Source organism: Callorhinchus milii, unplaced genomic scaffold (assembly GCF_018977255.1).
Source record: "Callorhinchus milii isolate IMCB2004 unplaced genomic scaffold, IMCB_Cmil_1.0 Scaffold1, whole genome shotgun sequence".
Taxonomy (NCBI): Eukaryota; Metazoa; Chordata; class Chondrichthyes; order Chimaeriformes; family Callorhinchidae; genus Callorhinchus; species Callorhinchus milii.
In genome coordinates this window covers 128,415,992-128,429,134 of record NW_024704742.1, presented here as the reverse complement: position 1 = coordinate 128,429,134, position 13,143 = coordinate 128,415,992, and the positions used below count along the sequence as shown (strand labels likewise).

Below are 13,143 nucleotides of genomic sequence, written 5' to 3'. Positions count from 1 at the left end.
ATGTTTGCGGAAGACAAACAAATCTACTTTGCCTCCTCCAGTACCAACTCCAGGTCCGCCGATATGTTATCAGCTTGTCTGGCAGACATCAGGGCTGCAGCTGAGTATGGACAAGACAGAAGCCATACTCCTTGGCTCCCATCAACATCTTCACTCCTGCGGATCTAAACTCCTCAACCTCCTTGGGCTCTCCCTCAGCCTCACCAAACCAGTGCAGCCTTCCTCCCTCACATCTGGTCCCTGACTAGGACCACCTTCCTCCACCTCCGCTACATTGCCCGCCTCCGACCGTACCTTACCCCAATTGCAGCCGAAACCCTCGTGAATGGGTTTGCCACCTCCTGCCTGGATTACTCAAACGCACTCCTCGCCGGTCTCCCCAGCTCAAAAGATCCAGCTCATTCAGAACTCTGCCGCCCCATACTGACCTGGACCAAACGGGGTACCCACATCTCACCAGTTCTGGCCAGGCTCCACTGGCTCCCCATCACCGAATGGATCGACTTCAAGATCCTCACTCTCGTGTTCAAATCCCTTCACTCTCTGGCACCTCCCTACCTCTCCGACCTTCTCACTCCCCATTCCACCACCCGGGGATTTCGGACTTCTGCTCATCCCTCGCACCCTCCGCCCCACCATTGGAGGTTGCATTTTTAGCCACACTCCCTCAATCATAAGAACATAAGAATTAGGAGCAGGAGTAGGCCATTCAGCACCTAGAGCCTGCTCTACCATTTAATAAGATCATGGCTGATCTTCTAACCTAATTCCATTTACCTGCCCTTTCCCCATATCCCTTAATCCATTTAGTTTTTAAAAATCTATCAATCCCACCGCCTTGCCCCGCCCCCTCCTTTTTTTAAGTCCCGTGTGAAAACCTTCCTCTTCTACCATACTCACCGCCAACTCAACCCCCCCCGCCGTCTCGGAGTCAGGCTCTGCCACTGTAAAGTGCTCTGAGGCGCTACTTTGCATAGAGGGCACTATATAAGTGCAAGTTGTTGTTATTGTCCATTTCCTCTCTGTCTTCAAAGCCTGCCTTGTAACCTTACACCGTGCTTTTAGCCACCTTTCTCCATCCCTTCACAGTTCATCTCCCCCCATTCCTCCCACAACTCAAGTTGAAACACTTTGAGATACCCTAACAATCTGAAAGGTGCCATATAAATTATTATTTATAAATTACATTATTCTTATTTTTTGTTGTTGGATATTCTCACTGGTGAGAATATAAGCAACTTGTAATACAATAATCATTCTAGTTTTTCATGGTTAGAAGACTATGGTATATGACATGAAAATACAATGCTTCATATCTGATTCAGTGTGATATTTATCTGCTACAAAACCATGCATTTTTATAAATAAAATATAAGTAGCAAGATTCGCTTATTTTTCATGGACATTACAATAAGGACGAAAAATGGCATTTTCAAGACTGCACTTGCATATTTGCACTCAAATGTTTTTGCATTACTACTCACCCACCATTCAGACTTGAACAAATGTTTAAAAGAACATAGTCAGAACATAACACCAATAGTGCTAATTAAGATGCAGCAAAATTAACAATGTGGTGATAATTAACTCACTGACTGGTCCTATTGATGTTGGAGAGGGAGATGTTGTGCTACCAGAGTGTGATGGAACAGTTATGTCATTAGGTCCCACTGCTAATAGCTGATGGATATTAGATATTTATGATTAACCTGGTATCAGGCATATGTCATGCAGGTATCATTTGCCTTTCTGGTAACATCTGACCATTCCGGTTGCTGTCAGTGATAAAGTTCCCTATGCTTTTACAGCTAAATTCAACCACTCACTTCCTATCTATTCTTTTGGAGATTTATAGAAATGTTGGTATTTCTTCAAGGAAACACTGCATATTCCATTCCGCACACCGGAAAATTTCAATGTGAAGTGGGGAACTTTTAGTCTGGTTTGGATACTCATAAGCAATGTGATCGGTTTGTGGATGTGTCAGACACCCGATTATCCAAAGACAAGCTGACTACAGTTCATGTGGATCTCGCTAATTTTGCCATACTTTAATAGATGCATTTTTTCAATGGACCAAACAACCATATTAAAATCAATCCTGATAAATCAGGCAATCTCATTTCTAGCAGATGTCCCCATTGACAGTCTCCTCCTCTATTAAGGTGGCAGCCCTTTGGGCTAACCTTGATTGGCACTCACATAATTATTCAAGTCATTTTTCCGGCTGACAAATTCCTCCAGTTCAGAACCAAAGAGTCGAAGCACTGAGGATATTGGAATAAGTCAGCAGGGATGAGTGGTTTCAGTGTCCCATAAAGTCAGCAGTAATATATTTCAGCACCACATTACAAACTTCATCTTATCATAAGATAAAGTTGTAGGGAGAAATAAACACTTCAAAGATAATAAGAGCCTGGGTCCTCACCATTTTGTGCTGTGGATTCTTTTAAGATCCATGAGACGAACATGGTAAATGATTAAAGCTTCTTTGATGCACACCTAAAGGTCAAAAATTGCGATGAATCTTAACAGGGACTTAATTTATATAATCGGAGATGACACTCCAGTGAAGTCCTGGGGGTGTTCTGCATTGTTGAAAGGGCTGCCCTTTAGATGAGAGCCTAACCCAAGGTCCTTTCTGCCTGTTCAGGTGGATGTTAAAGATCACATGACACTATTTTGATAACAGAAGGAAGTTTCTCCCAGTGTCCCCCAGATACAATTGTCCATTCACTTCATGGTTGTTGGTGGGACATTGCTATGGGTAAATTGTCTCCTGTGTTTGGCTACAAAATACATAGTCACTGCACTTTACAGTGATAAAGTGAAGTCTTTTAAGAAGTAGAAATGAAAGACAATTTCTGTGCTATAAATTCTCTCCACAGTCTTGCTCCAATCTACCTCTGTGACCTGCTGTGACCATTCTGCTCCACCATCGGTGAGCGAGCTTTCACGCTTTCAATCTCCGCTCTCTGGAACGCCATTCCAGAGTTCCACTGCTTGTCCCTCCCATCCACCCTTCCCTTTATAAACCCACTTAAAGACCAATCTCTTTGACCACCACTCCCTCCACCTCCAGCACCCTCTTCAAACTCGGCTAAAAGTCTGTTGTGTGAATTTTCCCAATGTTTAGTCAATATTCCTTCCTCATTCAATTTCACCAACATCCATCCATCAATCACCCATTAATTGATCACCTGTGATCACCTAATCATTATTGCTATTAGTGTCAGTCTGGCTCAGTTTGTAGCACTCTCACCTCTAACAACAACAACAAAATTACATTTGTATTGCGCCTTTCACATCAGGAGGACATCCCAAGACGCTGGACAGACAGAGTTTTGGACCCGAGATGGCGGTCGGGATCGGGGAGGGTGGAGGGCAGGCGGTGGAAACAGGGTGATCGAAAGCACGGTCGAAGAGGAGGGTCTTGAGATGGGTCTTGAAAGAGGCAAGGGAGGGGGTGAGGCAGAGGGACTGCGAGATGGAGTTCCAGAGGGTGGGGTCAGAGTGACAGAAGGCTCGCCCACCGATGATGGGGCAGGCGAGACAGGGAATGTAAAGCAGGCTGGAACCCGCTGTGCAGAGGGAGCGAGCTAGATGGTAAGGGGTTAGGAGGTCGCAGAGGTAGGGGGGAGCAAGGCCATGGAGGGCTTTGAAGGTGAGGACCAGGATCTTGAACTGTATCCTCTGTGTGATGGGAAGGCACTCGAGTCGAGCAAGGATGGAGCTGATAGGGTTATGGAGCCTGGTGCGGGAGGACACGGGCTGCAGAGTTCTGGATGATCTGCAGCCTGTGTAGGGAGGAGCTGGGGAGGCCGACAAGCAATGAGTTTGCATAGTCAAGCCTCGATGTAATGAAACCTCTAAGTCAGGAGGTTGTGGGTTCAAGCCCCACATCAGGACTTTGAGCCCAATGCAATGGTGCGGGTGTACTGCACTGTCAGAGGTGCCGTCTTTCTAATGAGACATTAAACCGAGGTCCCCTCTGTCCGTTCAGGTGGACTCATTGTGGGAATTCATGCTTTGCCAGTTTACCACATGACAAGAGGTGAGAAATGCCACTTGGGTCTAAAATTAATTAACATTTCAGAACATGTAGGATTTAGCAAATTCTTAAATACAGTCTTAATTTTGCCTACTTTCTGTAAATGCTTATGACTACAGGAAACTAGTTTCAATAATAAGATACAAGTAACAATGATAATAATAATCCTTGCGTTTGATATTGTGTCTTTCACATCGGGAGAATGTCTCAAAGTGCTTCACAGATTATACACAAAAATGTAGTCTCTGTTTATTTTGTGGGTGAACACAGCAGCCAAGTTGCATGCAGAAATGTCCTACAAACAGCCATGAAGTGTATAAGAAATTTTATTGGGGAATGGTTGGCCAGGACTCTCGGAGAAAGTCCCTTATCTTTTTGATTTGTGCCATGGGATCTTTAATAACCACTAGAAAAGCAGACAGGACCTCAGTATATCATCTCATGTGAAGGATGGCACCTCAACAAAACATCGCTTCCCCTCAGCACTGGTCTGGAGAATCAGGCTAGTATAAAGGAGTATTAGATAAGGTGTAATAATAACATAAGGAATAAGAATAAGATAGGGCATAAGAGTTCAGACTGTATTTGACAATTTGCCAAATTTTGGATGTTCTGAAATGTTAAAAAATAGAGTAAATTTTGACCCAGGTGGAAGAAGGTAGAATTTTGTTCCAAACAAGTGATATCAAATGTCAGTAATGTTTTATGCTGAGCAATACATGATGCATTTCTAGCAATGTTTTTCATCATCACGTTTCACAATTCTGAGCAGCTTTAGGAAATGTTTACAAGCCCCTTCGGAACCTTTAAAAAGATTTCTGATGCACCCATATACATCAATATAGATCACTGCCGAGCATAAAAATACAAGGTGGCATTAAATGAGAATCAATCACTCAAGACCGTTCCTGTCCGAGATGTTGCTCGATCATTTAACAGGGCCTCATGTGCAGTGTACTTTTAGATATTCATAATATGTTGATTAGGAATTACCCAAGGTCAGGTGGCCGGCTATCCTTACTACTAAACACGATTCTCAGTGGTGATGTTATAATAATAATCATTGCATTTGATATAGCACCTTATCAACAACAACAACAAGATTCCATTTATAAAGCGCCTTTCACATCAGGAGGACGTCCCAAGGCGCTGCACAGTTGGGTCAGGACCCGAGCAGGGGGAAATGGTCAGGGTGAGGGGAGGAAAGGGAGGGAGCGAGGAGGGGGAAATGGTCAGGGTGAGGGAGGGAAGGGAGGGAGCGAGGAGGGGGAAGAGAGTCGAGAGGGGAGCTGAAGGCTCGGTCAAAGAGAAAGGTTTTGAGACCGGCCTTGAAGGAGGAGAGGGAGGAAGCAAGGCGAAGGCACTGGGGGATGGAGTTCCAGAGCCTGGGGCTGAGAGGCTGAAGGCCCGACCACCGATGGTAGGGCGGTTGGGGCGGGGGACGTGGAGCAGACCGGAGCCAGAGGAACGGAGGGTACGGGCAGGTAGGTAGGGGGATAGTAGGTTGGAGAGGTAGGAGGGAGCAAGGCCGTGAATGGCCTTGTAGGTGAGGATGAGGATCTTGAAATCAATCCTCTGGGGGATGGGGAGCCAGTGGAGGCGAGCGAGGGTGGGAGTGATGTGGTCGTGAAGCCTGGTGCGGGACAGTACACGAGCTGCAGAGTTCTGAATGACCTGCAGCTTGTGGAGGGAGGTGGCGGGAAGGCCGACGAGGAGAGAGTTCCCATAGTCCAGCCTTGAGGTGACAAAGGCGTGAACCAGGGTTTCAGCAGCGTGAGGGGTGAGGTAGTGCCGTAGTCTGGCGATGTTCCGGAGGTGATGGAAGGCGGTGCCAGTTGTGGTGCGGATGTGAGGGAGAAAGGACAGCTCAGGGTCGAACAAAACGCCGAGGTTCCTGACTGGCTTTGAGAGGTGGAGAGTGCAGCCTTGGATGCTGATGGTGTCGGCGCCTGAGGTGCGGAGGCGCTGATGTGAGCCAATCAGGAGGGCCTCGGTTTTTCGCACGTTGAGCTGAAGAAAGTTGCCTCTCGTCCAAGACTCGATTTCAGACAGGCAGCTGTCAGGACATCGGTGGTCGTGGAGTTGAGAGTAGAGGAGGAAAGGTAGAGTTGGGTGTCATCCGCATACATGTGGAAGTTAACTCCATGTCTGCGGATGATGTCACCAAGGGGGAGCATATAGAGGGTGAAGAGGAGGGGACCGAGGACAGAGCCCTGAGGGACACCACATGAGACAGTGCGGGGGGTGGAGGAGAAGCCATTCGTAGAGACAAAGTGAAGACGGTGAGAAAGGTACGACCTAAACCATTCAAGGACAGTGCCTTGAAGGTTGAGGTGGGAGGACAAGCGGTGGAGTAGGATAGCGTGGTCGACCGTATCGAATGCTGCCGATAGGTCGAGGAGGCAGAGGGAGCCCTGGTCACAGATGGTCAGGATATCATTGGTGACCTTGACCAGGGCAGTTTCTGTGCTATGGGCAGCACGGAAACCTGACTGAAGGGGTTCGAAAAGAGAATGGGTGGAAAGGAAAGAGCGCAGTTGGGAGGCGACAACTCTTTCCAGGACCTTGGAGAGAAAGGGGAGGTTGGAGATGGGCCGGTAGCTTGATAGCTGCGACGCATCAAGGGAGGGTTTTTTCAGGGTGGGCGTGATGGTGGCAGTTTTTAAGGGAATGGGGACAGAGCCAGAGGAGAGGGACAGGTTGATGATGTCAGTGATATGTGGGGCAAGAAAGTGGAGCTGGGAGATAAGGAGTGGAGTGGGGATGGGGTCAAGGGAGCAGGTGGTTGGTTTTAGGGATAGGATGAGTTTGGTGACAGAGGGTGGGGAAACGGGTACGAAGGTGTGTAGGGGAGGATGGGTAGGAGTCGGAGTGTGGGAGGGAGGGGGTGGGGGGTTGGTGGATGTTGGAGGGGAAGTGACCGCGGAGCGGATTCCCTTGATCTTGGATTCAAGGAAATCCAGCATCTCCTCGCAGTGAAGGTTGGAGGAGATGACCTGCGCGGGGTGGCGGGGGGACGGAGGAGTCGGGTTGTGGTGGAAAACAGTAGCCTGGGGTTGTTCTTCGCCTCCAGGATTATCCTGGAGTAGAAGGACGACTTGGCCGAGGCTAGAGTGGAGCGGTAAATTTTGAGGAGGTCCAGCCAGATTTGTCGGTGGACCGTTTTGACACAGGTGCGTTCAGCAGCCCGCACCTGGCTTTTCAGTGAGCGGAGGTGGGTGGTGTACCAGGGGGAGGAGCGGGAGTAGGAGACAGTGCGGGAAGTGATGGGGGCAAGAGTATCGAGTGTGGAGGAGAGGGTATTGTGGAGGAGGGAGAGAGGAGAAGAGGGGTCGGTGAGGGTTGAAGGCCAGAGGGAGAGGAGTTCAGAGGACTCCAAGGCATCGGTTAGGGATTGTGGGGGTAACTTCTTCCAAGGGCGGTAGAAGATGGTGGTGGGTCTGGTGGAGGTGGGGAGGGGGGTGGAGGTGGTGAAGGAGATGAAGTGGTGGTCAGAGATGGCCTTGTCGGTAATAGTGACATCCGAGACACTGAGGCCCCGGGTGATCACCAAATCGAGTGGGTGGCCGTGACTGTGAGTGGGGGAGTTTATGTGTAAGGAGAGGTTGAGTGAGGAGAGCAGGGAAGAGAAGTCTGTGGAGATGGAGCAGGAGGGGGTGAAGTGTAGGTTAAAGTCGCCCAGGATGATGAGGCGATCAGAGCAGAGGCAAAGAGATGTGAGGAGTGTTGAAATGTCAGAGATGAAGGTGGGAGAGGTTTTAGGGGGCCGGTAGAGGAGGAGGATTTTAAGGGAGAGGAATGAGGGGTGGGAGAGGGTGAGGTGCTCAAAGGAGGGGAAAGAGCCAGTGGAGTAGGGGATAGGGCAAGTGGTGTCCTTGAGATAAGGGCAACACCACCGCCACGGCGGTTGGGGCGGGGGATGTGGTGGGAGGTGTAGCCGGGTGGTGTGGCCTCCGTGAGGGGGAAGGTGTCGCCTGGGGTGAGCCAGGTTTCTGTTAAGGCCATGATATCAACGTTCTCATCAAGGATGAGATCGTTGATGACCAGGGCCTTGTTGCAGAGGGAGCGGACATTTTGCAGTCCGATGTGGAGGGAGCGGTTGACAGAAGGGTGTGTGGGAGGGGAGGGGGGTCCAGGTTGTGAGGCAGGGGTGGGGGGGATGGGGATAAGGGAGGAGAGGTTGGCTCCCCGGGTCTGTGTCCGGGGTGGCTGGCGAGAGTGGTGGGGAATGGGGCAGTCGGTGTGGCTGCTGCTGGACAGCCAACGCCGAGTGCCACGGTGAGCCCGGCGGAGGATTCCCAGGCTGGAACAGAGGGAGGTTGTGGGAGGGTCAAGTGGGGATAGAAGACGAGAGGGACGGAGAGAGAGGAGGACAGAGCGGGAGAGATGCAGAGGGGGAGGGTTTGGGGGGAGAGAGGAGGGGGGAGGGAGGGAGGGGGTGAGGGGGCTCGGGTCAAAGCGGCAGCCATAGTGCGCACGCGGGGACCGGGAGCGAGCGGTCAGGTGGATGGCATTATCCCGTAGATTGGGGCAGCGAACCCAACAGGACCATAGTGGGCTCTGATGTGAGCCCTGGGGGGGTTGGGGGGGGCGCAGAGGTTTTTTTTTTATTGGGTGCGCACGCACCTGAAAACTAATCTATGAAGTCAGCGGCTCCCCCGCTCCGCCCCGACACCTCCCCCCGCCCCCCCTAGCTGATCTCGCTCCGGCGTCGAGTTTAAATACCTGGGTAGGTAGGCCCAGGCTCCTCCCCGCGCTGTCCTGCCGCCGCTCCCCGACTGGAGCTTCATGTCTTCAAGACGTCTCAAAGCACTTTACAGAATATACTGTAAAGTGAAATGACTATATTTTGTGGGCAAAACACAGCAGCCAATTGCGCACAGCAGTGTCCCACAAAGAGTCATGAATTGAGTGACCAAATTATTATTATTATTTTCTTTTGAAGGGATTATTATCCCCTGGAAAAGTGATCCACCAATCGACTAACAACTGGGTTCCTACTTACTGCTTGGTTAACCAAGGCATATAGGAGTAAGGAAACTTGTCTAACGTTTCGCCCTTCCTGGGAATCAAACCCAGGTCCTCTTGCCTGTGAACCAATGTGCTACAGGTTGTTAGTGAAGATGGGCTGTGCATTTGTCTTCCAGGATACTCTGACGTGTTTTTTTTAAGTTAACAGCCACAATCCCACATGTTGAGTGTTTGAAACAAATGTTAAATGTTGCCCTTTAATATCCCAAGAGAATAATTCATGGTGTGAGAATGACAAAAGTGTAAGAATCATATCTTATGTTTCTCCTTTCTCCTCCCCACCCCCCTTGGCCCCCACCCCCAGCTCAGCTGCACAGACAGCACTGTCAAGCATTTTGAGATGTCCTCCCGACGTGAATGGCACTGCGTGAGAGCTGTTAAGTTAATGCAAATTGTTGCTGTAGCGATATAAACTGCATTGCAGTATATTGTGTAAGAATAGCACCAGGGGTCAAGAAATCTGCTGCTGTGGGTTATTGGTTTTTGAATCTATTATGAAAACTTCACAGTTTTCACCCCAATATTTTCCCCAAGTATCTAGCCATATCCCTCAATTGATTCTGCACTGATGACTTTCTGCAGCAGTAAGTTCTGAAATTATGTTAGGGTCCACAATATTAGACCCTGTTACTGAAGTGGAATTAGGCACTGCTTTGTAGGATTTTTATTTAGTTAAATCATTGTCTTGTAAAGCATCGCTGAAAAACTGGAAACCGAGATCCCAAACCTTAACGACAGTTGCCAAAAAAAATCAAGAATCTGACAAGCGCCATCTCCGTGGGCCACTGCTGCTCAAGTTGGCACCTTTTTCAAAGCCTTGCATTAGGGATACACAGAAGCTCTCTCGCACCAAGTTAGTTTGAGAAATGACCTCTTTTTGTGTTATGAAGCTCTATCACTCTATCATTCCAGCCTAGCGCAGCAGTGAAATTGTCAGGCGAGTATATTGCTGAGGTTAACATCACCAAAGTATGTGATAGGCTCCACAAACCTATCATTGCTATCCTTACCCCGCTTCCCTGGTTCCCCATCCCTCAGTGGATCGAGTTCAAGATCCTCACCCTAAACACCAAATCCTTCGATGGTCTCCCCTATGTTATAGGGAGCATCCAAAGAACAAGGGCAATGAATTCACCCTTGGGAAAATGTCCTAAGACACCAGAGATATGATGGCCACAGGGCCACTTAAATAAAAAACAGTGAGGGTCAATCAGTTGAAGTCGGAGAGTCTTTTGTCTCTTATTGCCAAAAACTGGGCACTTAGGACTCACATCGGGAAGAATGATTCGCATTCTTGCAATCAAAACTGTGCACCTTGGACATCTTTGACACAGATAAAAATAGCTATCAACAAAAGCAAACAGAGGCAAGTTAAAAGCACCAAGAAATACAATACAAGTTACATTTGTTAAGCGTCTTTCATGTCGTGAGGATCGTCTCAAAGTGCAAAATGAATAAAATGAAAAAACGCAAAAGGCCATGGGCTTTCATGTTTTGCATGTCTGCCAGCAAATCAAGATTTCCACTGATAGATTTTTAAGAAAAGACACAATTAATATCCATACGCCATATGTTGTGAATTACGGTTTAGTACTAAAACACCAAAGACATCAAAAATTTAAAGAAACATCAAAGTAAAGTGACTTGTTTATAGTCCGCACCTAAGAAAATTAGGATACAATGAAACTTAGTCTGATAAATGTGCTTATCACAATTCAATACACACTTATTTAGCGAATTTCACATTGGGAGGACGTTTCAAAGCACTTGACGCTGCTGGGTGGGCACCCAAACTGGAGCTGGGAATCGAAAATGGTAGGGAAGGGAAAGATGCCTGAAGCATGGTCAAAGAGGTGCGTCTTAAGTAATCATTCCCGCAGCATTGTCCATGTAGATGATTAGAATTATTTAATTGTTGGCAAAATATGGAAGTTTTTGTAATATAGAGTATTACCATGCTTACAGTTGCAATGTGATGTACACGAGATGTCTTTTAAGTACTGTAATAAACATCATGTACTGTAATAGATATGTACTGTCATTAAAAAGCAAAATGGAATAATTGTTCCTAATTTGTTTTACGGATTTTCCGTTCATAAAATTTAAACCATTTCCTTTCTGCCATCCCTCGGGTAATGTTAATGAGTGTTTTTTCTCTTTAATTTCAAACTCATTCCTTTTGTTGACAAATACAAGTTTTCCATAATAAATATACAGAGGGTAAAAATAGCACAATAAGTGTATGCTATTAAGTACCATTACTATATATATTTTCTCTCTAAAGTATTGTACCAGCAGTACAGGAGCATCTTAGCAGGTGGCAATGTTTACAATGTCAGAAAGTCTGCAACCAACTAGTTCCTCGTTTTCTAAACATCAGCATTAAGCACTGTCAAAATACTTTTAGCGCTCTTGTATTCAAGCAATAGAGAGCAATCATTTTAAAGCAAGTAAATAGCTGAAATGTCATTGCTGTATCACTAGTGGGGTGGATTGTTATATATAGTACATACTTGTATTTGTAATCGGCTTTCTTGACAGCTCAATCACTGATCTACTTATTTACTGAACTTTAATAGAGGCATTACCATTTTGGTGGCTATGTTATCGATTATCTCTTTTAAGCCATTGAGAGACGATCACAGCGAACGGCAGCAAAGCCAACTCACTAGAGAGATTTCTGAATGGATTTCCAATGTTACTGACACACAAGTTAGTTGTATAAATTGGTCAATTTCAAACCTACCGCTTTTCCCAACTCCGCCAGCTCCGAGCATCACAACTTTATATTCTCTCGATGCTCCTGAAGGACTGCTGCTGATCGAGTCGTTTTCAACATCCATCATGATGTAGTCACCAAAAGCGAAACGGACAAAAGAAGTGTAAAATGCTGATGAGATCTGCTACATACCACATTGTAGTGGCAGGCACTGGAGCTACAGCATGTGTGTTTGCCAAAGTGAGTTTCCCAGCAACCAGCTGATTGACTGCTGTGCAGCTCCAGACAGAGCCTGCATTGTGCTACAACATAAGGGTCAATATACACTCCTAGGTTAGAGGCTTTAATTTGAGGTAGACAGGCAGGCGAATGCAAATTAGAAATAAAAAGATCAACACCTTGGAGGGAATCATCACATTATAGATTGAGTGGAAGTTTGGAGGAATATAGTTAGAAAGGCTGGAGGACTTTGCCTATCAGTCATCCCAACCTCGAGGTACAGCAGCAACTTGCATTCATATAGTGCCCTTCATGCTGGTAAGAGTCTCAGAGCGCCGAACAATGGCATAGTTTGATGCTGAGAAAGGGAAGCTAGGCATGGGTGAAGAGAAAAGTCTACCGGTGCGATCTGAAAACAGGCAAAGAGGGGACAAGGCAGAGGGATTAAGACATGGAATTTGGGACTTAGTGTCTGAAAGCACGACCGCCAATGGTGGAGCAGAGTGATTGAGGGTCATGCAGAAGACCCAAGCCGGCCGTGTGTAAACTCTATCTGAGCTTTGAACCCATGTAATGTATTTATTGATCATTTGCATGTTATTGTATCTTCTCAGAAATCAAATAGGGATCAACATTATAATAATAACAATAAAGTGCAGTGACTGTTCTTTCTGTAGGTGAACTCAGTAGCCAATGTGGGTGCAGTAGTGTCCCACAATCACCCATGAAGTGAATGACAGATTTTATTTGGGTGTTTGTAGGCCAGAACACCAGGACAAATTCCCTTCTCGTTTTGAAAGTGCCATGGGTTCTTTAACAGGCAGACAAGACCTCGGCTTAATGTCTCATCTGAATGGCTGTGACTATTTCATATCCAATTGCAGTGTATACTTTATTTGAGCTTTGAGCCCTTGTAATGTTATTATTGAGCTTGCAAATAGGGATCAAAATTGCAGTAACCCTAACCACATTCCACCCCCTATTGATATGTCTCATTAAAAAGTGTCCACCACTGCTGACTTCTGATTTGAGCATCTTGGGGTGTTCTCCCGACGTGAAGAATACTATATACATGTAATTTGTTGTTGTTCTGAATAAAGGTAGCACCCAAACCTATCTGAAA

The 13,143-nt window shown here is 46.9% G+C and overlaps 1 protein-coding gene across 2 annotated transcripts in view; it reads right to left on the bottom strand.

Annotated features, from left to right (window-relative positions):
• Positions 1-11,987, bottom strand: part of rit1 (Ras-like without CAAX 1) — a 93,803-nt gene extending 81,816 nt beyond the window's left edge. For both annotated transcript variants that reach the window (XM_007897202.2, XM_007897203.2), the window contains exon 1: positions 11,829-11,987. In XM_007897202.2, the coding sequence (XP_007895393.2) occupies positions 11,829-11,928 (100 nt within the window). In that variant the 5' untranslated portion in view covers positions 11,929-11,987. The remainder of the gene's footprint in view (positions 1-11,828) is intronic.
• Between the last annotated feature and the right edge of the window lie 1,156 nt (positions 11,988-13,143).